The sequence below is a fragment of the Rhipicephalus microplus genome, chromosome X (genome assembly GCF_043290135.1).
Source record: "Rhipicephalus microplus isolate Deutch F79 chromosome X, USDA_Rmic, whole genome shotgun sequence".
Classification (NCBI taxonomy): domain Eukaryota; kingdom Metazoa; phylum Arthropoda; class Arachnida; order Ixodida; family Ixodidae; genus Rhipicephalus; species Rhipicephalus microplus.
Window position 1 is genome coordinate 63144250 of NC_134710.1, and position 25289 is coordinate 63169538.

The window sequence follows — 25289 nt, forward strand, 5'->3', positions numbered from 1 at the left end:
GCATTTCTAACTGCTCAGCTGAAAAAAAATCCATTTCATGCCCCCACTATACAGTTTACAGAGAGAGAGAATCTAACACTGCCCTGACATCTACTGCTAAGAACACTAATCCTAACATGTTGAGCACTGCAGATATAGTAGTGACACTGTACTATCACCATTTGAAAAGAAGGCCTTGTTTTCAAATAAACCACACTTGGATAGTGCTCATCTATAGCCTCCCTGAAGACTATGTAATAGCCAGCAGAGCCTTTGTAATAGCAAGAACAAGCATGAGCAAGATTTTTCTTGAAGCCTGCCCTCAAATCATTCTATGTGAAATGAGGTGGTTTTTGAAGATAAGCATCTGTCATAACTACAAATCGTGCCCTCGCTATACATTAGTCTTCATTTATTTTAATCTGTGAAACCACAAATCCTCTCCAGTCATTTGAATTTTATTAAAAGAAATTGTATGTGCTGCAGCAAAAAATTTAGAACACACACCTACAAGCGAGCTACTGTTGCAGTTTGTTGCTGGTAGCTACAGTGAATCAGCGCAATGAAGCAATATCTACCACTAGATTCTTACCCACACTTCAAAAGTAGCCGACCTTAGCAACGAAAAAAGGTGACATGCCAACCATTACCCCAGTCTGGCAATTTAACTATTTTTGCCTGTGCATGCAAGCCTGTTTCATTCCTCATTAACTCTATTTACTGTTTTGCACATTACCTTGGAAACTTTCCAAGGTAATCCACATTACCTTGGAAACATCCACCCACTGTTTTTTATTTATTTGTAGTCGGCATTTTGCTATGGTACTTTTATGAAATGCAATGAATTATTGTATAAGTACTGTTCATTGACTGCTTTCTTTTTCTCTTATTTCACAAAGAAGCAGTTGCCAAACAGAGGACAAGTTTTTATCCTGTATATGGTGTCTGCTTTGTACAACCTTGAAGCTGTGCTTTGAAGTATTCCATAATTAATACAAACAAGCTTTTTTAGCGGATATAATTCTTCTAGTCGCTTTTCTCTATTGTTTGGTTGCAGACATATATGATTGATAAGTACTTCAAAAAGAAACAGCACTCTATTCTATCTTACTTTCTGCCCTTCTTAGTGTATTTAGAATAGTATATTACTTTATGTTGAACGAATTGGTTTAGCAGCTGACACAGTGCAAGCTAGATGACTTGATCAATCAATAGTTCAAGCACTGCCTAGAGAAATGAGTTTAGCTTGTAAAGCATAAGTGTTGCTCCTTTCTTAGATCAAAATTTTATGGACCATCATTAATGCACACGCAAAAAGTAATATTCAGAAGTGCACAGCGTTAGGGTAGATGCATGTGGATACACAAGTTGCTTTCATTCATATACAACGGCATTTAGCATCCTAGCGTAATGCAAAGCTGTATCCCAATAAGCTTGCTTAGTGTCGTAAATGCAGCTTGCACCTCATGTAAATTGGTTTGTGTTTTTTGTACCCTGGTAGTCAGCGTAACCTAAGTTCCACAATACACTAAGACATTAGGGCTGAAATCACGTAACGCTTTTTTTTTTTCCTTTTTTGGAAATCTGGCAATCTACTGATATTTTTGTTTTGTTTTGTGACAACAGGCACGGCGCCCATATACAACACAGGGCCTGTGGTGTAATGGATAGTGCACTTAACACAAAGTAGCACAGCAACTTACATAATCTTCCCACAAAGTAACATTGGATCGGATGGCTACATGCACCACACAAAAAATCACAGGAGCACTGGAATGCCTAACACTGCTCACACGGCATGTATCCTCCATAATACTTTCGATTTTAGCATGTTCATTGAATAAACGCGCCTGCCGGATGAATTAGACGCTCACAAATTAGTATCACTGAAGAATACCAAATGATTTCTAACGAGCTCTGTGGCTGCCATAATGTTTTTTCATGATCGATCAAAGTTTAATGCTGAAACGTAGATGTAAACAGAGACACAAGCCGTACCACACCCACACACAATTGCAGGCTCAGCTTCTGAATCCGCGAAGTACGAAGTCAGCTAGCCGCATTCGTTTTCGATATCACGATATTGAAGGCGCGAATTAGGCCAGTTTCATGACGCACTATGCATGTATAGTACAAGCACAAAACTAAATACGTCTGCGCATGCAAGCTAAAGCTGCATCACTCCTGCGGGATGAGCTGCAGTCGACGACAGTATCGATCCGCCAGCTCCATTTCAGAGCATGTTCCGAAATTAAAAACAATTATCGCACAAGATTGCACACATCGAATTCTATAGGTGGTGGTGGTGGTAGTGGTTAGAATAGGAGAAAAGCGCCTAATTTCTGCAGCCCGGTAGGGAGCGCGGCGCAGTGCGTTTACATTCACTTATCATGCCTAGTGTAGAGAGGAGGAGTGAGAAATAAGAAGCTCGTGCACCATAAAACACCTACGTAATGTTTTCCACGCGGTGCTAACAAGCAGAGCACATAGTATAGGTTGTCTACGTTTACGTCTCATGGTCTTCAGATTCATTTCCTTCCTGCGGATTCAATCATTTGAGCTGCATACTTCGACGTTTAGGTGTCATGTTCAATGTATGCTAAGAGCAGCGCACGGCCCAGCGAAAACCGCTGCAGCTTCTATCCGAGTCATAGACGCCCCACACAGAATAGCGTAAAATTTCAGCTTGTACTCACGGCGCTTAGCAAAGGTTAGGGAAAACGCGGCAGCCTTACTTTTGTTGCCAACATCGTTGAACAGACGTCAAGTAACGAGGCTGCAACTTCCACACGCAATCCTCGATGCAGACTCCGACACACGCGCAGCGGCTGTGGTTCAAGCAGCGCCCGGGCTTTTCAGCTTTCTTCCAGGAACGCCTGCCATGAAGGCCATATAAATGCATGCAGATGTGGCGATTAGCAGTGGCTGGGAGCAAAAAGAATGAAACACACTGGCAATAACACATCCGTCGACTATCGTGTACTACCGTCAACATTAGTGAACGATGCGCCAAGTTTCCCCAACATGCCTTGGACACGTAAAACGCTGGCAACATTAAATTCATGCGTAATATTCGTAACGAATGAAAAACCGCGAAATAACAGTGAAATACCCACTCGTCAACCACTGCACAACTTGCCGCCACAGCTACCCGACTGCTACTATACACACCCTCCTATACGTCCCACTCTCTCTACCCTTTGCCATTGATCCTTACCGCGTCACACAAGACGAGCACAGATGGAGCCACCAAACTGGTAGGTGTTCTGTGGAGCCACGCGTACAGACCAAGGAGGATACATAAAACTTGCTGTATCCTCCTTGGTACAGACGCGTCGGTTTATGTTTGGAAATAATCTGCGCCTCATGATGCGCAGTATTTAGCTATTTGGCGAGTAGGCATTAGCGGCATTGGCTTTCTTTCCTTCGTAGTGCAGTATAGTTGCTCCACTCACGGTTCCGACCTTGGGATTCGCTGTCGTTGGTGTGCTGGCGGCGCAGTGTAACGACTACTACATAATGCATCCCTCGTCTACACATGCTGACACATCCGACTGATATAATTCAAGGGGAGTTCAGGCAGGCGGAATGATAGCCTACTCCCCCGCCTGCTACAACCACCACCGTTTTACAACGGTGTATTAAGGCAACCTTCGTAAAGGGTAGTGCATAAAAGCTTCGCAAGCACTTCTCGCACCGCCGAAAAAATTGTTTTCAGCACACGTAGTTGCTCGGGTGAAGTGAAGTGGTTGTGATACCTAGCCACTGTATCATGCTTCAGCATGCTACAGTTGCTTCCACAATCTTCGCGGATAACTGTCATTAGAACAGCAGTCAGAGAAAAGAAATCAAGGCACGCCATTGTCGTCTGCTATGAAAAAACAAAATACGACACGTGCAACGACGGCACACTCGCACTGCACCGCAGTGCGACAGGTACTAACAAATACAAACTGTACATACCAAAATATTTTTTTTGTGTTTAAATAATACTGAGCATTAACTTTTTTAATGTCGCTAAATGCAACTAAAATGCAACAACTTTTTAGAACTTGTGGTCATGCTGCGATGCTTTCAACCTGTGCAAGACTAGTCACGCCGATCCATTTGCATCTTCTATCACACATGTCAGCGTCTTTCCTTCCTCCGTGTGTCAGTGTGGATGCCATGGAGGATTAGCATGGAATACTAATATTCCGTAATTAAGTTTGACGTTTTAACTATTCTTAGCTTATACGAGAAGTATTGCGAAGAAACACTGAAAAAAAATCACCAATCACTCGGCCAATCCTCTGCATTGGGTATGAGCCATGAGGAGAAGATGAAGCTGGATAGTTTTCAGGCAGCGTGAATATCCACTCTTATATTCACTAAACGACTGAATAATTATTTTTTATTCATCAAAAGTTGAAAATCGTTTTTCCCCATTGCAATAACCGCCGGTTTAGTGGCCAATCCCTCGTGGTGGGTACGAGCCAAAGCGTATAGGAACAAGCAAGCGCGGCTCACCTAACACTCGAACAATCCTATAATACCTGGTAAATTCATCTCTTTCCTTCGAGAAGTGAATTAATTTAATAAGCAAGGCAACGCGTCCGATTCATGGCCTATCCCCCTGGGTGGGTTGCGCCAAGCTGTTGAGGAACCAACCAATCCCCTGCATTGGCTATGAGCCACGAGAAGAGAATAAGCGTGGTTGGTCGTTGTTGCGGTGTGGTCATCGGCAATTTTGTCGACGTATTGCGCCTAATCCTTGTCTTATGATTTTGCCATGAACCGATACATTCCCAATGCACAGTTTTCTGTCTGACGCTGACGCGAAGGAAACATGACATCGAACGTCGATTATAGAAACAAGATTATACTTGCTCCGATGGTTAGGATTGGCACTTTGCCCATGCGTCTTCTCGCTCTGCATTACGGAGCGGACCTTGTTTACACGGAGGTAATGTGGCAGTTTTTTTATTACGTGCTCTTGCCATGATTTGTTCTGTTTTGTCTTAATGAGTTCACTGGTATGGTTTATTGTTCAGGAACTCATTGACTACCGGTTGTTGAAGTGTCAGCGAATCGAAAATAGTAAGTATGCATCGTGTGCTCCACTGTACGTGTTACGTGTAGCGCCCATTATTGCGGGTACTACTGGATAGCAAAATAACGTGAAAGATCGTTCTTTGATGCCGCATTTTTGTTTGCAGGCGCGAACTCGTGCTAAGTTGCGCTCGTTGCACACGAATGCTAAGTTTTGGTGTTCTGTTATGACAGGCGAACTTGGCTGTACTGTGGCAACTCCAGTTCAGCTTGTGATGAACGCTACGTCATGCATCAGTATTTCGCTTAAGCCAGTCGCACCAGTTAATAACCCTGCTTTCGTGTTCTAGAGGTACTTGGAACCGTGGACTTCGTCGACGATGATCACCAAATTGTTTTCAGAACATGTGAGAAAGAAAAAGGCCGAAACATTCTCCAGATTGTGAGTACTTATCATTTCATACCCAGACCGAGACAGGAAGAATGATACTACATTAGTGAATGTGTTGTGTTTGCATCTATTAACCTTGTAATTATCATTCACTGAATCTAGCATGTGGCAGTTCCAGTTATAGCTGTGGAAAAGCCACTAGCATGTTTCTGATGCAAACATGGGTTGCATTTCTGTAGGGAACCTGCAGTCCTGACCGTGCTGTTCAAGTTGCAAAGCTCGTGTAAGTATTGCCTACCATCAACAGCATGCAGTTGAATTTAAGGACCAAAAGCAATTATCATTCACAAGGTATGCTGTGTTTATGCCTTGACACATCTATTTCAGCTATGCACTGCTATAAGTTATGCAAAAACTGATTAGCATACAGTACAAGTGTCTGATATACATGACGATAAAGAAGCAGTATGTAAATAGATTGTACAGAACTCTTAAATACCGTACCACAACTGGCGAAGTCATTGACGGAGACAACTGAGCTGTTCTCAGCCTCACAAATTAGACGACAGCATCTGAGTGATGATTTGTGCAGCATATGGAAGCCAGTTACAAAAGAAGGCAAGAAAATACAATCTTTCCAATGTTGTTCACTGTTTGATTAAGAATATTCATATGAGTGGTTTGAAAAGAAATAAAAATAAAGATTCACAGGCATCTCAGTAACTTGTGGTTTGCAAACGACATTGTGTTCTTCAGCAGTGATAGCAACAAACTGAAAAAGATGATTGGATGTCTAAACCCAAGAGAGTGCTTCATGCAGAAAGTCTATTGTCAAGATGCACACTTGCTACAACCTTCAGTAATACCAGAGTTCGTCAATACCTTTGTTGAAGGATGTGGGCAACACCAGGTGTGGCATCATTGTTTCCTTCGTATTGCTGGGCAAGAATGAGCAAGCAGCAATCTCTTTCTGCACCTGACCGCACTTGCTGGAGTAGTCATGAATTATACTTGCACATTTTCACCACCAATGCTAGAGAAGTAATGTCATGCTGGGTATTAGTGAAGAAGGCAACTGCACTCATTAACATGTCGCTTTCCTCTGTGAAATCAGCCAGACTTCATCACTCTGTAGTGCAAATCCTGAAGCGAATATGGATCAATGTAGAAACAGCTTCCATTAAGCTAAAGCCCCTCCCTATTCTGTCTTAAAAGTGAGTCAATTTTTAAACTAAAGTTGGTTTTACCATTACTCATTGTAAAATCCATGCTGCTGTAGTCAAATTCCACGAGAATGTGCACAAATATGTGCTCTTTTGTGTTCTATAAGATTTCTGGACACATTTTTTGAAACACCCTGTATGTCACTGTATTTGTAGTAATGAACACTGGTCTTCTGAATTCTCTGTATAATTTAACAAGTAATTGAAACTTGCGCTGAATATGCTTCATATAGTAACACAGTCTTGGTGGGTGTCACTGTTAACACTTCGATCTAAAGCCAAGTTCGTTAGTCAGTTCAAAACTACAGCACCGGTGAAAAACTTGAAATGTAAGCCGGAGCCACATTTCGACAAGACCAGTTGTCGAAGCGTTGGCTCCAGCGACACCCAATGTTCACAAATTTTTCATCTATTCAAACTCCAATCTTCCTCTGAACTTCTGCCTTTTTACGGCAAAAGCTGTTACGAGATCACAACAATGGTTGTTTTTGGCACCATAGTTGTCCATAACCGCCATCGTGCGAAATAAGAATAACAAAATGAAATAAGAAAAACTATTCAGGATGGAACAGGTTTTGAACCTGGACTCTGTGGCAGCCCAGTATTCTACCACTTAGCCATGTCAGTGCTTGAAACTTCTTTGCAAGAAGACCCGCTACAGGCTTTGTGCTGGGAAGAAACATTAATATTATATGGTAAAAAATTAAAATAACAACCGTGTGTCAGACAATGTAAATTGTGTAACCAGGCTTCGCGTCGCACCATGCGAACAGTGTAACGAGTGGGTTGTTGAATGCTTCCGACCAATTATAATAGGCTTGGTCATAATACTTCATTGTCATCACCCACAACATCAATAAAGTGCACATAATGCCTTGCAGGTCTGTCACAGATGCTGCCATTATCCGCAGAATGACAAATAATGGTATGCAATAGGCTCTCATTAAACGGAACCTGGAGGGACCAGGAAATATGTTCCATTTAAGAGGAGTTTCGTTTACTGAGAGATAAACCAGGATGCAGAATACAAGTGCTAAATTAAACCAATCATATCAGAGACACTTCCATTTAAGCAGCAATTCCTTTTAGCAGACTTTCATTTCGATACATTCTACTCTATTGGATGCCTCCCTAGATCACAAAAATTATGATGATGAAAAAAGCGTGTTCACAGGCGAATGATAAAGTTGAATTTCTTGTCTTGCAATTGCATAGAAGGTTGACTTGCACAAAGTGTGGCAATATTCATGATGATACGCCTCGATATTTCTCACTTGGCTTAATAATTTCTTGTCTTGCAATTGCATAGAAGGTTGACTTGCACAAAGTGTGGCAATATTCATGATGATACGCCCCGATATTTCTCACTTGGCTTAATCAAGATGAGGAGACTAATTTACTGTTCTTTTGAAGACTGAATTACATTTGCATGACTGACGATGTGAGCCGAGATAGACGACTACGTTCAACGAATTTCTTTGCCATCTGAGGCACCTTGGTAATGCATCAACCATTGCATCTGGCCGATGTACACATGAACACATTTGGTTAAAAACTATTACACAACTGAAAAAACAATTGGCAAGCATTTTATTGCATTTTTCTTTGCCCACAGCAGACCCTTCCGGCCTTTTGTATACTACAGAACAAATGCGAATAAGCCCATTTGTTGTGGGAAACACTACCCTCACCCCATATCATTTTTCAGGCTGTACGACTTCCTATGCATATATGGAATGACCCTGATATACGTAGTTAATTCAGAGAGGGGAGCATATTTATGTTTTTTTGCAATGCCAATGAGCTTTTTGACAAACCGATGAAATATATACTCAAAACACGGTGTTTCCTTGAGGAAATATATATTTGCAGCTGGAAGCTATACTGCTCAGTCTATGTGCGAAAGTTTTGATCTAGTGGCACGTGCACCTGAGCATGGCAATGACATCACATTTTCTTGTTAACATTATTCGAGTGCATCATCGTGACATTAAGTACCGGTTTCGATAACATACCCAGCAAAAACATGCTTCATGGTGAAATTTAAAGCCATGTATCAAGAAACTTCCAATTATCAGAACAAGTCACTGACAAGGGAATTATAGTCCTATTTTTTCCTTACTTAGACACATTTAGAATATGTTTGCGTCTCTGTACAGTACATCATTGCACCCGACTAGTAAATTTCAATCAAATAACCTGCCTACATATAGAGTAATACTGTTAACCTTCTCTACTAATTGTTGTTAACAGTCCGATCACAAGCGGCTATGCCATAGCAGCTTTTGAACAAGTAATCTATGAATAAATATGACTTTGGTGTCCGACTTCACATAGGTCACGATGGTACATTTTGACTAAATGAGTCAGCACTTTATGACTCGCATGCCGTCCCTAACTGCCCTATTCGACATACATCTGCCTGCTAATATTTACACGGACTAAATGCATTACTCTTGTTACATTTTATGTGTATTGATACATGCAGGTGCGTTTGGGCATGCAACGTATTTAGGATTTTTTTAACACTCTATAAGTGGCAACACATTCTTTTAGTTTCGTGCTTCCACAGCGCAACCAGCAGCGAACGACAGAACAGTTGGCTCGCTTGGCGTACACATTTTAACCATAATGCTATGTGCGCCCACAGGGTGTTTTTTAGGAGTGCATGAAAAAAGTCTATTAATGCTGGTTTGGACCCGAAACTTGAGCAGGGAGTCTAAAAAATCGAATGTCAAAAATTTTTAGCATATTAAGTTTCAGATGTTTCTACACATTGACGTCTACGAGGCATATTTTGAACTCCTGATTCCAAAGGAGCACACGCTTGTCTGCTACATCACTCGGGCTTCCACACAAGTTAAAAGAAAAGAGTCTGAACAGTAAAATTATGTACATGAATAGAACTTGGCGTCTGCATTTCCCCATTCTTGATAAGAACTATAAAACACCGTCCTACTAGCACTTCATCAGCCAAGCCAAAAGAAACACTTTCATGTTGCTGTCTCAGAAAAGTATGCTTGGGAATCCTCTCCAACTTTTAAATGCGAAAATCTATCTGTATGTCTGTGTCTCTCTCTCTCGCTAACTAGCTAGCTAGGCGCTCTCGTGATCAACCCCTTAACTTGGCGGGAACCAGATTAGAACAGGAGTGCAAGTTGGTTTGATGAATATGATGCGCTTTTCAAGACATGAATAATGTCACAATCCCGTCCCGTACGTTGTCAAACATTTTCCATCAGACAGTGCCACATACCTGCGGGTGGGTATGTGCCATAAGTGATTGACACTTGGTATCTACACAGGAATGGCGAGAACATACATGGTTAATTTTAACGGGTGAGCGTTAAGAAAAAGCTGACAATGGCAGCATCGATCCGACGAATGCAAAGAATAGATCTCGGGGTCCCAGCAGGAATCAAATCCCAGGATTTGGCGTGGCAATCAAGTATTTTGCCACAGAGCCACGCCAGGTCTTGGAACTACTTTTTAAAAAGACCCTAATGTTCATGAAACGTCAATTGTGGTTGCTGTGTTGGCTATTCAATTTTATGAACATTAGATATTCACTCCTATGATAGAGCTGTCATGTCGGCTAGAGGTTAATTGTAGTTAGATACCATGCACTAAAGTTGATTTATGTTGCCGTGTCCAGGGCTACCACCCTTGCGAGTGCTATCAGCTTATCGCTTCTGGTGTTGCTAATACCCATGTTGCTGTTGGCATCATTGCACTTGTGAAAACAAGTGGTCATATAAACATATGAGACTATTGAACATACGTTTGTGTGCAATGCTTATACATATATTCAGCATCATTTCATAACGTGTCGCTCAATAAAAAAATTGCAACATGGTCACCTTCACTCCGCATGCTTCGCATAATGTCAATTCCCAGGGTATGTGGGATCTGCTGATTTTTTTTTTTTTCTGCAATTTTGCTTCGAGATAGGTAAAAAAATGTTCTGTTCGATTCACGCTCACACTGAAATACCCGAATTCGCTTCACACCTGAAGCTTTGCTATTGCACAGCTCTGATTGTATTAATATGTGTATTTCCTCTTATATTTACTTTGTGGTACTCGGTTTTATTGCTTTAGTGTGTGCTTAATGTTTTTACCTCAATTCCACTGGCATTTGTTTCATAGTTATCTTGTAGAAATGTCAATAAATATTTGTGTGGCGAGTCAAATGTACAGCAGAAAAAATGGTGGACAAGTTTTCTATCTGTTGACAGTGTTATGCCATAGTCCGTGCCCTGTTAGTTTGTTAGGGTAATGCTAGAGTGGTAGCTCAAGTTTGAAATGTTGAAGTTTTTACAGCACCTACAAATTTTGGTCATCTTACCTGTATGAATGCCATTAAAGAGTGCTACACCAAGTCAAACGTGCAATATTTGAACATTCAAAACATACTATTTTCAACCGGCTGACTGACTTGATCTGCAGTGGCAAATCAATGGAACTCTATACTTTTATTGATATTTGTGAATAGCGTGTTGCACAGATGTGATGAGAAGCAGAAAAAAAAACATGTACATGCGCCTTAGTTTGATACTCGAAATTGGCATTAAGGCTAGGAGAGGTCTACTGTGCAGTCAAGCAGATTTGGAACCCCGGGCTCAAAGGAAGCTCCCCCCTTCCATCTGCCACCCCCCACCCTAAGTTTTTCCCTCCGCCCCTGCCATAATGAAAGACTTTGGTTTGATTTTTCCCACTCGTGTGCAACCACTGCTTTATCATTTTTAGTGCCTCAATCTCATTGCGTTTGCCATTGTCGAAAACTAAACCCATAGTACTGTTGCTTCATCAGAGTGTTACCTGGTCATTGAGTATCACTTGTTGCTTGTATAGTTGTATTGCTGGTGCATATTTATTGTACGAATATCTTTTTCAGTGAGAAAGACGTGGCTGGCATAGACGTGAACATGGGTTGTCCTAAGGAATTCTCCATAAAGGTCCTGTCACTGTGAGAAGCATTGTTGCTGGGTGTGGTTCTCTGTTGCACTGACATGCTTCCTACATTTTTCAGGGTGGAATGGGTGCAGCTCTGCTAACACAAACTGATAAGGTGAAAGCCATCTTGACAGCTCTTGTCCAAAGCACTGAACTACCCATCACGTGCAAGATTAGAGTACTTGAAAAGGTATAGTTTCAAAGCAGAAATGCAAGATGTCCAAATTGTTGCGACAGAGTTTGAATTACTACTGCCTCGTGTGTGGCCACTGGCATCACGTGAACTGTTGGGTTATTGTGATGAGTAATCCACCCTCTGACCTGCTCCTTATTACAGCTTGAAGACACCCTGGCTCTTGGGAAACTTATTGAATCAACTGGTGTAAAAGCGATTGGTGTCCATGGACGAACAAAAGAGGAACGACCACAGCATGCCAACAGGAATGCAGTCATTAAAGCTCTGGCCGAGCATGTCAACATTCCTATCATTGCTAAGTAATTCCTCAACTCTAAATGCATATACAATCAGTAGAGTTTTGTGCGTCTTGTAGCATTGTACTATATCGCTATATTTAGTGACTCCAAGGATGTATACTGGACTAATAACTGGCAGCGAGTGGCACAGCCTTGGCTATGAGTGGCACTGTCTAACACTCCCAGGATTACACACAAATAGACTGTCACCGTTGTAGCTTAATTGGTAGAGCAATGCTTGTGGTGTCTGAAGTTTTGTAAATTCGGTCGCTACCAACAGCAAGTTTTTTTCATCCAGTTTTGTTTCGGGTAACTCGCAATTACTACACTACAGTTAAAAGCTAATAATGTATGTTATGCCTTCCTTTGATTCATTATCAACTTCATTTTAAGTTGTGTCTGAGAAAGAAACAAGCCCCATGATTTATACCCCTTCTTTCATTGCTGGCACAGGGCACTTGACATGACGAATGATGAAGCTAAGTGAAATGTCTAAATTAGGACCATTGTTCGTGTTCTCTACTGTCAGTCACCATATTAGCAATTGTTGAATGTGCTGGTAATGCCACTACCACTGGAGTGTGAACGCTGACATTGTATGAATTTAAATGTGTAATGTGCTCCAAACTTTTTCATAATCTTGAAATAACGTGTCAGAGCACAAATCCTGCGACCCTCATTTTGTTTAAATGAATTTTAAATGGGTACTAAGGCCTGTAGCAGCACTGCAGGCATGCTTCCTGCTAGTTTCAAAGAAAGAAGTGATGCTTCCAGTCTAGCTTCCAATTTTCAAAAGATTTCTTTTTTGCACAGAATTGTTCTTTTTGCAGCGGTGGATCTGGAGAAATAGCCTGCTATGAAGACATTGAACGTTTCCGCCAGACCACTGGTGCTGCTTCTGTGATGCTCGCTCGTCAGGCAGAAAGCAACTGCTCCATATTTAGAAAGGAAGGCAAGAAACCAATCGATGATGTTATAGAAGAGTACCTCGCCTATGTAAGAGTGCTGTTATAATTGTTTACTACATTTATTCTATGGAGAATGTAGAACATACTCCAACACGTCATTTTTACTTTATGGCAGGCAATAGAATATGACAACAGGGCAACAAACACGAAGTACTGTGTTCAGCAGATGCTTGGCTCACTTCAGGAAAGTGACAGAGGCAAGGCACTTCTGGCCAGTCAGCAAATGGAGGAAATATGGTATTTTGGGGTACATTACCGCATATTTGAGTTGCAGCTGTGCAAGACTGCTGTCTTTGTAGTAATTTATTTTACAGTGTGCTCTGGAACATGCAAGATAAGCATGCTTCTCGACAGCTCAAGCTTCAAGGAAGAGCAATGGCTTTAAGGGAGCTCAGTGACAACAGCAATGCTGAACCAGTGCTGAAGAAGTGCAAAATTGGAGATGATGAAGTGTGGCAAATGGAAGCCAAGTTTGTTAGGTAAGCTCAAAGTTTAATGCATTGCAATGGTGATATATTTATTTGCCTCAAATTCTTCCATTCTGCAGGAACATGTTTGAAATGGCAAACCTACCAAAGACTGTGCTCATCAACTGGACAACAAAAAATAATTATCCCCATCCATTCTACCAAACTGTGAGTTAAAACTTGAAAAGTAAGTGTGTGTGTTTACCGTTTCTTTTTTCCAGGAATCCATGGAGAAAAGTTTTCGTTCTGTTGTGCTGGTGAATCGAAAAAAGTATTCAAGCACATACCTGTGAGTAAAGCAAATTTTGTATATCTATAGCTGTGGGATGTAGCTCCCGATTTTGCATGCGAAACATGCATGCCATTTGTTTGCTGGACAAGTCTTATAGCAGGGTGGTAGCATAAACACCTTTATGCATGCATAGTTTACTACTGGTTAGAAATCTTCAGATACGACTGCATGTACAACTTAAGCTAGGCAAAATGTTACGTGTAAATTGCCCACAGCCTTGTCATAAAGATTTAGTGATTTGTTCCTGTACATCGAAAATAAAGCAAAACATATTTAAATTTGAGAAAGATGGCTATAAGGATGTCACTAAACTTCTCATTTTGTTGAACACAAGTTTAAACCTAGGCCCGCTGCAACGGTCTAGTGGCTAAGGTACTCTGCTGCTGACACGCAGGTCGCGGGATCGAATCCTGGCTGCGGCAACTGCATTTTCGATGGAGGCGAAAATGCTGTAGGCTCGTGTGCTCAGATTTGAGTGCACGTTAAAGAACCCCAGGTCAAAATTTTCGAAGCCCTTCACTAAGGTGTCTCTCATAATCATATTGTTACGGGGAAGATTTATTCACCGAGAGCTGGTCGGTCTTGTTAACGGCTTAAAGAGCGCACAGTCATGCAGGCCAACGGGAGAAGCTCGAGAGTCGAACCCACTACAACCACGTTGTCGTCTTCTTCATTTGGGTGCCAATTCAGCTGTGTCGGGGCGACAGTTTCATACACGTATCATCACCCCGGCCCGCAAGGCACTGTCTCGGTGCCTGTTAAATGAGCGAGTCGGCGTTGTAGGGCTTGAGACGAGAAACGTGGACTACTTCCGTTCTGGGTGCAGCAGCTGATGAGTTTGTGGTAGCGGCAATCTCGTAGGTCACAGGTGTGACCCGACGAATGACTCGGTAGGGCCCAGCGTATCGCGATAGTAGTTTCTCGCAGAGGCCAACACGTCGAGATGGGAGCAACAAGAGATCCCGCAGAAAAAACGGCATCTCTATGTCGACGGTCATAAAGAGACTTCTGTGCTGTCTGCGACGACGATAACCGAGCACGCGCTACCGCGCGTGCTGCGAGGGCACGGGTGATCGCAGCCTGAGCGTACGAAGTGGAGGATGGGTGGTCTGATGAAAGCAGTGTGTCGAAGGGCAGTAAGGGATTGCGTCCGAAGAGTAGATAAAAAGGGGAGTAGCCCGCTGTTTCATGACGCGACGAGTTATAAGCGAAGGTTACGAACGGAAGAGCTAGGTCCCAATCAGTGTGGTCGGTAGATACGTACATGGAAAGCATGTCCGTCAATGTGCGGTTTAGGCGCTCCGTAAGGCCGTTAGTCTGAGGGTGGTAAGATGTGGTGAAGTTGTGACGGGTAGCACAAGATCGGAGTAGATCATCAACCACACGAGATAGAAAGTAGCGACCACGGTCTGTGAGCAGGTGAGTCGGAGCGCTATGCTGGAGAATAATGTCGTACAGCAGGAAGTCGGCAACGACGGTTGCGCAGCTGGTTGGTAGCGCTCGAGTGATTGCATACCGAGTGGCATAGTCTGTGGCCACTGCAATCCATTTATTTCCAGTTGTAGAAGTAGGAAAGGGACCTAGCAAGTCCAACCCCACTCGATAAAATGGCTCGGCTGGAACTTCAATAGGTTGAAGAAGACCGGCAGGGGGAGTCGTAGGCTTCTTTCGGCGCTGGCAGAGGTCGCAAGATGCGACGTAACGGCGAACAGAGCGGTACAGACCCTTCCAGAATATTCGTCGTCGAATTCGGTCGTAAGTTCTGGAGACTCCTAGATGTCCAGAAGTTGGAGCGTCGTGGAATTGTCGCAGAACATCCTTTCGCAGGTGATGCGGTACAACGAGTAAAAGTTCCGCGCCGTCGGGGTGTAAGTTGCGGCGGTACAAAACGTTGTCTTGAAGCAGGTATCTGCTAAGAGAAGGGTCAGCATAACGCGATTGAAGGCGGTCAATGATGGTGAGCAGCGATGGATCTCGGCGCTGTTCGTCAGCCACGTTCAAAAAGTCAGTGATGGCTAAAACGCAAGCATCAGATTCCAAATCAGTGGAACTAGGTGGATCAACGGGGTGCCGGGATAAGCAGTCAGCATCGCTGTGCAGCTTTCCAGATTTGTAAACAACCGAGAACGTGTACTCCTGTAATCGAAGTGCCTATCGGCCAAGTCTTCCTGTAGGGTCCTTAAGCGTCGACAGCCAGCAAAGCGCATGATGGTTCGTGATGACTGCGAACGGACGTCCGTATAAGTACGGACGGAATTTCGCAATAGCCCAAACGAGTTCTAAGCATTCCCGCTCAGTGATAGAATAATTTTGTTCCGCTTGCGACAAAAGGCGGTTAGCGTAGGCTATCACACGGTTGGTGCCATTCTGTATCTGAGCGAGTATCGCACCAATGCCATGGCCGCTTGCATCGGTGCGAAGCTCTGTTCGAGCCGTTGGATCAAAATCAACACAGGTGGTGATGTGAGGGCGGTAATTAGCGACACGAAGGAATGTTCTTGGTCCCTTCCCCAAGAAAAGGCCACATTCTTTTTGAGGAGATCCGTGAGGGGCCTAGCAATATCCGCGAAGTTGAAGACAAAGCGGCGGAAGTTCGAGAGTCGAACCCACTACAACCACGTTGTCGTCTTCATTTGGGTGCCAATTCAGCTGTGTCGGGGCGACAGTTTCATACACGTATCAATATGGTGGTTTTGAGACCTTAAACCCCACATATCAATCATCAATGGTTTAAACCTAGGCTCACTTTCTCCCATTGCTGGCTGAGCTGCTTGTTTTAAGATTGCTTTTATACATTAACTGAGGTGCTCTAAGGTGAACTATGAACTGGATTTATTGATATGGATAAAATGCTGCGGTAAATGAATTGCAAAGTAAAAGATGTCATAGTAATTGAAAGTGGTATGTGCGGGATTAGTTGGTTTTTTCTAGACAAGGTGGTATGTTCTGGATTAGGTAGTCCTTTCTTGACTAGCACTGTACTCTGCACTAGACGCATTCATGAATTGGCGTGCGTTTTACAGTGAAAGGTGCTATGAGATGACAACACGAGGCACGTGCGACGCCGTAGTTGTCCGCAGCTGCCTGTGTCTGTAACCTTTATCGCACAAAATAAGAAAAACTAAGAAATGTCAAGGACGTAGTGGGATTCGGACCCTGGTCCACTGTGTGCCAGCCCAGTATGCTACCGCTGAGCCACGCCAGTGCTTGGGACTGGTGTGTTGCCTTGGGCAGTTCAGGAGAGTTGCTTGTTGGGCAAGTTGGTACATACTTTGTTAACTACAAAAGAAGCCACAAAACTTTGAAATAGGAAAAAGTAGAGCGACAGAGACGTGGCACTGACTTGATGTTGGGAAAGGAATTGTGTTAATATGAGAAATAAGGCATTTTAGAACAGAAAAAGAATAACCAGGCCTCACACAATGCGAATTGCATAACGAGTGGGCCATCCAATGCTCCAAACCATTACAAAAGCTTGTTCTTCACCCATCAACTGTGGCACATACCCACTTCAGGCGTAAATTTTCGTCTTCAGCCACTGCATGAAACAAAATTCGCGAGTGTTTAGCGGATGCCACGCTTCCCCGAAGAACGACGACCGATAGAATAGTGAATGCTGGCCTATTAGTACAAAGAAGTTATCTATGGTGTAGTGGGCACTCAGAAACTGTGCTTCTAGCATTTACCCAAAGAGTGTTTACAAAAGACTCTGAAAGGCTGTTTTTCCGGCTTTTGCTGTGACTGTGCGTTCTGCGCAGGCCCGGCGATTTTTTTTAGCATTCATTTCAGTGTGATATAGCCGCATCAATGCTCTTCTCATTGTTGCATTCAATACTTTGACTGTTTGGCCTGGCATTAAAAGGCATAAATTTGTATTGTTCTACATATTTATCGTATGATTAGCTATAGAAAAAAAAAAGCAAACTGATGAATGTGTCAGAGGGCTGCTTAAGCTCACCATGTAACCAGATTCACCTATATGCATATGTGAAAACATTAATTTGGACAAAACTCTCAGATGTGTTATGTGCTTGAGACAGCACATCAAGGGATATGCTATGTATGTGTGGAATGCTTTGGCTCATAGCTACATTTTCTGTGCTACACCGCTTGATCAGTATGAAACCTTTGGTTTCTATTCAGTGAAATGGAGAAAATTGAATTTTGCATATAGGCACCCAAGTTATATTAAATGTTGAGAATCTTACCATAAATTACCAGTAACCTTTTGATGTTGGCATAAAAAATTAATATTAGCTGCACACTCCTTTTCCAGGTCTTCTCACCACGTCCACCGTATAGCTCTGAAGTTAGTGTTCATTTATAAATTGCACTACTAGCTGCCTGCTAAATGAATCTCTGGAAGGTTACATCAGCTTGTGTGTGGGTGCTTTGATTTAAGTATAATTACTCACAGCCTTTATGCATGCTTGCAGAGAGAAGAACAAGAAATATGCAGAGCAAAGTGCTGCACTCGTGGCCTTATATGCCCTCGGGCTGATTGACAGCTCCAAAATCAAGGGCAACACTGCTGGTATGCCATTTGAATAAAGAAACGTGCACAGAAATGTTTTCTGTGGAGGGTATATTTCTGCAGAAATAATTTGAAATTTCACAACAAGCTATTCAATAAATCTCCCAGTACAGTAGCTGTAACAAAAAAAGCACTGATTAGACATATCTACAACGTTTTGGAACTGAAAAGGCGGGGCCAGGGATGCAGGACTATAACAAGATACCAGAGGAAAACTATTTTGTATACAACAGATCTACAAAAATGAGAGCTCATTAAAATGCAAGTGGTCAAGGCCTGACAAAAGCACAAAATCCACTATTCTTTCTTGGAATGAGTGTTCGCCTTTGTCAGGGCTTGAATCGCTCAAAAATGATCATACACATTGAATAGCATAAGCTGGTAAATAATAAATATCAGGTAGTAGATTCATGGCAGAATTAATGCCCTCATTTCTCACACACTGTAGAGACACCACAGTTTATCTTTTTTGCTGCACCAATTCAGAAAGTAATGCAGATTCTTGCTGGTCATGACAAACATTGCACTCTCGTTTTTTTTTTTTTCGCTTTCTTGATTTCGGACACACTAAAAAATGGCCATGCTGCTTCAACTACGTCGAACACACACACAATGTTTCACTTTGCACATCACATGAGCAGAAATTAACTTAGTAACAGACCCTGAATCACTGCTTGCATTCATGACTTGCCACAAATGTCTAATTAACTGCAAATAAACATTATTTAAACAATAATAATGGGTGCTTTAGTATATGCACTAAAAGAAATAAAATTGCAACTGTGCACACGGGTGACCAACACAATTTTTCAACTCTAGCACTACATGAAATTTCTTTATACAGGCAATCGTGTATAACAGCTTATTACTGTTTTATTACCGTCATGTATAAAGAAAGCTTATATGGATAATCTTGGACATCGTGCATAAGTTTTTGCAGTATGAACTGAAGCAAGCACACAATTTGGACTTTCCATTGGACAGTTCGGTACATAAAGTTCTTAGCTTTGGCCATCCTTTCAACTAAAATATATTCTATGCAACAGAGAAGTTTAAGTACGCAACAATAATGTTGTACATCATCTGTGACTAGCTGCTCCATCTATAGACAACCGCTCGTTTTCAGAATGCAGAATATGAATATTCTTGTGCCTTATGCTTGAAGCCGTCGAACAAGGGTGAGATCTCAATCGGTACAAGTAAGGTAGGAGCAATTATGTGCATCTTCTACACTCTGAAAAGTGTGCATGTGTCCACACAATCAATGTACACATTGTTACAGGCACTTCATTCCATCAAATTAAAAAATGCCAAGCTTTTCTTAAGAATACAAGCTATAAAACTGAAATGTGTTGCTGTGCAATAAACAAGTGCTTGTGTTATAAGGAAAGTTTTAACATCCAAAGTGTACAGCTTACACATGCCACCAACAGGCAAATCTGATTCAGAACTGAATATTAATGTCATCTTCATCTTGCCTCAGGCGGCACAGTACCAGTGCATAAGGCAAACAATCCTGGTTCATATCAAATGCAGTGTGAACAGGCTAAAAAAAAGTGACCAGTGTTGACACAACAGGGCAATTAATGATGGTCACTGCTTAGTCTCCCTATAACTATTACCTTCTCAAGTGGGGGAACATTAGCAACAAGCTTGCCTTGTTCTGGTGGTTGCCTTAAGTCAATGTGAACATGACCTTTCTCTACCACTAGAAAAAGAAGCTTCGCACCCGAACTTGACTTCGCTTCTGCATACTGTGTTATAGAATACTTGCCTTGTTGCACCTCTCTTTTAGTAGTAGCAGCTAGTAACAGATGTGTTGAATTATAAAATAATCACATTGCAACCTCCAATTTGGTTTTACTGACCTTTACCCTCATCATGCTGCAGCCAGAAAAAAAAAGCAAAAGAAGTGACACGTTCATACTGACAGTTACTCGTGTCAAACTCCTTGCTCATATTTAAGATTAAAAAATAAAAACCTTCGATATTGTTTTCATGTACCTTGTTTATATGTGACTCAGTCATTCTTGTAAAAGAGCAGCAAAAAAATGGCAAATAAATGTAGCAATCATACTGAATGATGCACTGAAGAAAGAACTGGCCATTTAAGCTTTTAGAAATGCAATGGCAGTCCAAAAGCTGCAGCCCAGAAACTTTGATGCTACAACACAATAGAAATGAGGATGATCACACTGGATGTTGCCACCTTCCCTTTAAAATTGTTGCCAAGGGCATTCGGGGAAATGATGCAAGGCCATAGAGCACGTTGCCGTTTCCAGGAGTTAGCTCTGTGTCTTCAAAAGCCAAGTTAGTCCCCATCAACAACTGCAAGTAAGCAGAAAATGAAAATATGTCAATGCTCTGTATAATGAATTATTGCTCATGAAGAAGTAAATATAAAAACTGACTACTCTTATTTTAATGGAGTGTATTTGACTGCTATGACAGAACCCAAAGTGTGGTATCGGTTGCTTTGATTGTAGCTAGGGCTCACATCTTCAGATAAATTAAAAAATCTGATAAACACTCGGGACTAAATGTTCACAATTTGTATTTATTGATAAACTCAGATTTTGGCAGCCAATATTACCCAGCCGATATAAACTTTACCTCATGTCAGCAGTATCTCATAGATCACAACCATCATGCATTTGAAGACACACTGACAAAATTTCACAGGCGAGATCGATTCCAGTGAACATGTATATATCATCTGCAAAATATCAACAGCGAGTAGTATGACTGGAAGGTATTTTATATGAATTTTGAAGTTTGCATGCACTATCCAGCGGTGTATGCCACATCTCATGGCACTGACACCCTTGCAAGTGACTCGGTGGTGACCCCCCCACTTCCCTAAAGTCACCACACTGCAGCTGGTACAACAAGTAACGACGTCATAACCACTCTTTCTTCTTTGCCGCACTTGCGCTAGCAGATTAATTTTCAGTGGCTGTTCACAAGTCCGTGGCCATGGCACACAAAAACGTGGGTATTTTGCATTTAAATATTTTTGTGTGTAATATGAGTGCACATTCAAAGCCTTCTGAACAACTAAAATGTGTTGTGTGTGTTCCAGTGGTATTGTGATCAGATATCACTTGGCATAAGATATTGGAGTACTGAATGAATGAAAAATTTAACTGAATTTCGGATAACCTGGGATTTATAGAACACTGAGCCCTAACTATAGCAAATTGAATTAGCACTTGCAAGTGCCACAAAATATACATTATGGCAACAAAAATTACAAACGCTAATATAGATTGTTCTTGGGTCCTGCACAATGTTTGTCATAAACTGCACGATCTGCATTGCATGAGAGTGCATGTCGCAATGCAGAGAGTGCAGATGTGTACCATATTCTGAATGTGTAACATACATCAGAAGTTCATAATGTACAGTAAAGGTGTGGATTACCTACATGCAAACATCACCTTGCAATGTCAAGGGTTCACAGGAGCATACACAGTGCTTATGTGCAGCCTTACATCAAGGCAAATTTCTCTGCCACATAATATTTCACGATTTTCCAGGGAACCACGACTTTTTTTTCTTCATATCAGAATGTTATGTTGCTGCAGTGTTATCAATTGGCACATGAGCCATCATACAAGATACTTGAGTGATCTCATTTTGGAATTAGCCCTCCAATAGTTAAATCATTGAAACGTTCAGTAAAATGTTAGTACATGACCTCATTTTTCCATCAATAACAATTATTATTTGATTTGCATACACAGACACACAAGGACACAGAGAAAAGCGGGCGAGAGAGCAAGCTGCCAACTTGCACCTGGTGGGGCCCAACATTTGCCAACTCTAGAGTTACTGTATATGCATAAAGGTAGCATATACAGTAACTCTAGCTAACTCTTTCAGGAGGAGGGAAAAAAGAAAAGGAAGATTACAGAAGATAAAGAGGGAAGTCAAGAAAAAATGACAAAGACATAAGCAAGCGTAAGTAAACATGAAAAAATAACTAGGTGGCTAGGTCCATTTAGTCCATGGCAAACTGGGCAGAAGCATTCAAAAATAAACAAATGCAAATAAGCTAGGCTCCACCTGGCATGCATAATAAGCATGTTGCTGGTAAAATGCTATGTGCAAGTGTGCCAATTTCACTTGGACTATGCCCTTTGTACATCTATTATAGCAGATTTCCAGATTCACAGCCTGAAAGGTTGGAGGCTGTCCCAGTTGAACTGCTGGGGTTGCCATTTTAATTGTGGCGCTCAAAACTGGTGCGAAATATTTTTGGCAGCGAACAGCCGGAAAGTGAGTAAAAGATTCGGTCAGAACGCAAAAAGGTTGAAGGAACACCAGGACATGTGTGGCCTGTGCCACTGTTCAGTGGCAACTGTTATGCAAAGTGCACCGGCAGCATGGTGTGCCATAGACTTTGCTTAGCTAGCATCTGCTACCAAGCTCGTAGCAGTGGCAGCTCGTATAAATCATGCTGGAGGACAGCCAGGAGCCAAATCTACAAAGCTTTACATTTGTTAAGTGCTTTTGTTCATCGGTCAGCCAATTTTCATGTGTAAAGTAAACTATCAATAGCAAATTTGCTCTGTTCACACAGCTTCATTCTGACAAGCATTGATTTTTACTGCTTCAAAAGCATTATTGTAGTCGCTTTTTGTGGGCAATTTAAAAAAAAAATGCCTGCCATCCAAAATGTCTACCATGCTCGTGGATACCCACAGTTGCATGAAAGAAGTGCATTGTTGAGGTCCGGTTAAGGCAGTGCAGTAGGTGCTCTACCAAAAATATTAACTCAGAGTTTGCACGGTGGGAAATGTGAACTACATAAGTGTTTATTATGCTGAACATGTCAATGCAACTACAAAAGCTCTACATATGATTACTTATGTAGATCTTCCTTCACGTCACTGAATATGCTTTCGATACACTTGTCTGCTTGGCCAACACACCGGCTGAAGTGGTGTTTCAATGCACAGGTATTCGTTACAACATAGGCACAAAGATAATCGAACTTGCAGCTGTGCTTTGCCGTCATCATCTATCATGGAGCAATCAGAAAATATAGTATGGCTTGCTAATAACTGTCTTGCACGGTTGGTACATTGAAGATGATCACAAAGGTTTGCATGCTATGACAACTTTGTCTTACCCAAAATAAATGCTAATTATAACAAGAACAGCATACTTTTTTTCATCACTGTTTGGAACTCCATAGCCATCAAAATGAAAACACTAAAAATTCATGAATTAAAGAAACAAAATTATTTACTCTCAATCTGATTATAAATATCTAAGTAATCTTGTTTATTGTGTATTGTTTTTAATGACTTCATTATTGCCACTTTATGTGGTCTTTTTTTTTTCTGGTGTAATTCATTTCTGTTGAACTTCAACCATTTCTAATTGCACATTTCATAATGCACATTTTTTTAAATGCTGTAACCTAGCATATTTATTTTCAAAAGGTTTCAATCCAGTGTATGACTTCGGGACCTCCTCCTGTATGTGAACACTATGTAACCTTTGTACTAATTACAATAACATTGATTCCGATTTTGAATGTAACTTCCGGCCTGATGTTCCCCAGGCTATCCGTGATGGACCAGGCAGTTGCCTGCAAACTGCATAATTGGATCAGTAGCTTGCTTCACAAAGATCCGAGCAGATGTTAGAAACAGCAACAGACCATACAAACTGAGCAACACCCACAGCACTATAGCACCTGCTCAATACTTGTGCCACAGCTGGGAAGAACAGTGTGCTGGCATTCCCTTTTCCCACACATTAACTGGGCATGTGAATCCCCATTTTCACAGCCCTCTTGCACACAATCTGAACATTTTATCAACTTATGTTTGTATTTTGGTCTTTTTCAGGCAGTTACTTTACCAACACCTGTCACTAATAATACTTCATTGCTTCTCGACCTGGTACTAACATCAGCAGTTGATATCACTTCATCAATAACACATCTACCGGGTTTAAGTGATCGCCACACTTTGCACTTCACGCTAACAATAGCACGACCTTCCCAACATGACAGTTCAAAATTCATCAGAGATTGCAAGAAAGGAAACCACACAGCTATAAATGCCGAACTGCTCATTTTCATGGAAGACTTCACATCTCACTATCTAGGAAACTACACAGCTATAAATGCCGAACTGGTCATTTTCATGGAAGACTTCACATCTCACTATCTCAAACGCACAGTTGAAGCGAACTGGAACACATTTTTTTAAAAATTCAGGAATTTATCAAACGATATATTCCCCTATGACGTGTACGCAGTAGCAGCTCAGCTCCGTGGTTTAATATTCAGCTTACAAGAAAAAGTGACAATATCGTAATGCAAAAAAAAAAAGCCAACACTTCGGACCGCTGGTTCTTGTACAAAGAAGCTGTTGCACATTACTTGTCCGTACAAAGAACAACGAAATTCACTTTTTACAACACCATTCTTCCTAACATACTTAAAACAAACCCGGAACGATTTTGGAATACAATTAAGCAAAAAGATTGAAACGAATTACCTCTACTACACCATCTGGTGCTTCAATTCCAGATAATGACTGCGCAGCTACATTAAACGGCAGATTCGTAAATACCTTCTCACGCACATTTATTCATGATTATCACCTCCTTCGCCAATATACCCACTCTCCGGTGAAACCCATTACATTTGATTCTTCTGGAATTTGCGCAATAATCAAGAAGTTAAAACTCTCTTCTTCTTGTGGCGTCGACGAAATAAACTGAATTTCGTAAAAACATAAAGGAGTATTCTTCTATCATATTAGAACGCATTTTGACTCAATCACTTAATACGGGATTACTACCAGCGATTGGAAAACTAGAGAAGTCATTCAGATTCATAAATCCAGTAATACGTCAAAACCACATAATTACATAGACCAATATCACTTAGTATATCAGTACGAAGCAAAATAATGGAACATGTAATATACTCACACCTTACTGTTTTCT

The 25289-nt window shown here is 41.6% G+C and overlaps 3 protein-coding genes across 7 annotated transcripts in view; 1 reads left to right on the plus strand and 2 right to left on the minus strand.

Annotated features, from left to right (window-relative positions):
• LOC119176107 (vesicle-fusing ATPase 1) overlaps window positions 1-3188 on the minus strand; it is a 71712-nt gene extending 68524 nt beyond the window's left edge. Inside the window, exons 1-2 of the mRNA XM_037427249.2 lie at window positions 3096-3188; window positions 2715-2855 (exon numbers count right to left, since the gene is read on the minus strand). Coding sequence (XP_037283146.1) covers window positions 2715-2729 — 15 coding nt within the window. The 5' untranslated portion in view covers window positions 2730-2855; window positions 3096-3188. The remainder of the gene's footprint in view (window positions 1-2714; window positions 2856-3095) is intronic.
• Window positions 3189-4423: 1235 nt separating this feature from the next.
• Dus2 (Dihydrouridine synthase 2) lies at window positions 4424-18348 on the plus strand. Of its 4 annotated transcripts, XM_075876979.1 has the most exons (14): window positions 4424-4924; window positions 5013-5058; window positions 5361-5452; window positions 5641-5684; window positions 11521-11581; window positions 11656-11769; window positions 11917-12074; window positions 12884-13049; window positions 13137-13258; window positions 13321-13500; window positions 13569-13656; window positions 13710-13777; window positions 14175-14276; window positions 18217-18348. In XM_075876979.1, exons 1-13 carry the CDS (start codon window positions 4808-4810, stop codon window positions 14233-14235), a joined length of 1317 nt encoding a protein of 438 aa, XP_075733094.1. In that variant the 5' UTR covers window positions 4424-4807; the 3' UTR covers window positions 14236-14276; window positions 18217-18348. The 4 variants fall into 4 exon arrangements, with proteins under 4 accessions (XP_075733094.1, XP_075733093.1, XP_037283148.1 ...); XM_075876978.1 differs by lacking the exon at window positions 14175-14276 and having other exon boundaries at window positions 13137-13268; window positions 13376-13500; XM_037427251.2 differs by lacking the exon at window positions 14175-14276.
• A 1956-nt stretch (window positions 18349-20304) lies between these two features.
• LOC119176106 (low-density lipoprotein receptor-related protein 2) overlaps window positions 20305-25289 on the minus strand; it is a 151410-nt gene continuing 146425 nt past the window's right edge. For both annotated transcript variants that reach the window (XM_037427248.2, XM_037427246.2), the window contains one exon: window positions 20305-20642. In XM_037427248.2, coding sequence (XP_037283145.1) covers window positions 20505-20642 — 138 coding nt within the window. In that variant the 3' untranslated portion in view covers window positions 20305-20504. The remainder of the gene's footprint in view (window positions 20643-25289) is intronic.

Coding starts and splice junctions, on each gene's coding strand:
- Dus2 (XM_037427251.2), top strand. CDS start 4,808: ATGACATCGAACGTCGATTATAGAAACAAGATTATACTTGCTCCGATG. Junction 11,770..11,916: donor AGATTAGAGTACTTGAAAAG/GTATAGTTTCAA, acceptor TCCTTATTACAG/CTTGAAGACACCCTGGCTCT. Junction 13,778..18,216: donor AAGTATTCAAGCACATACCT/GTGAGTAAAGCA, acceptor GCATGCTTGCAG/AGAGAAGAACAAGAAATATG.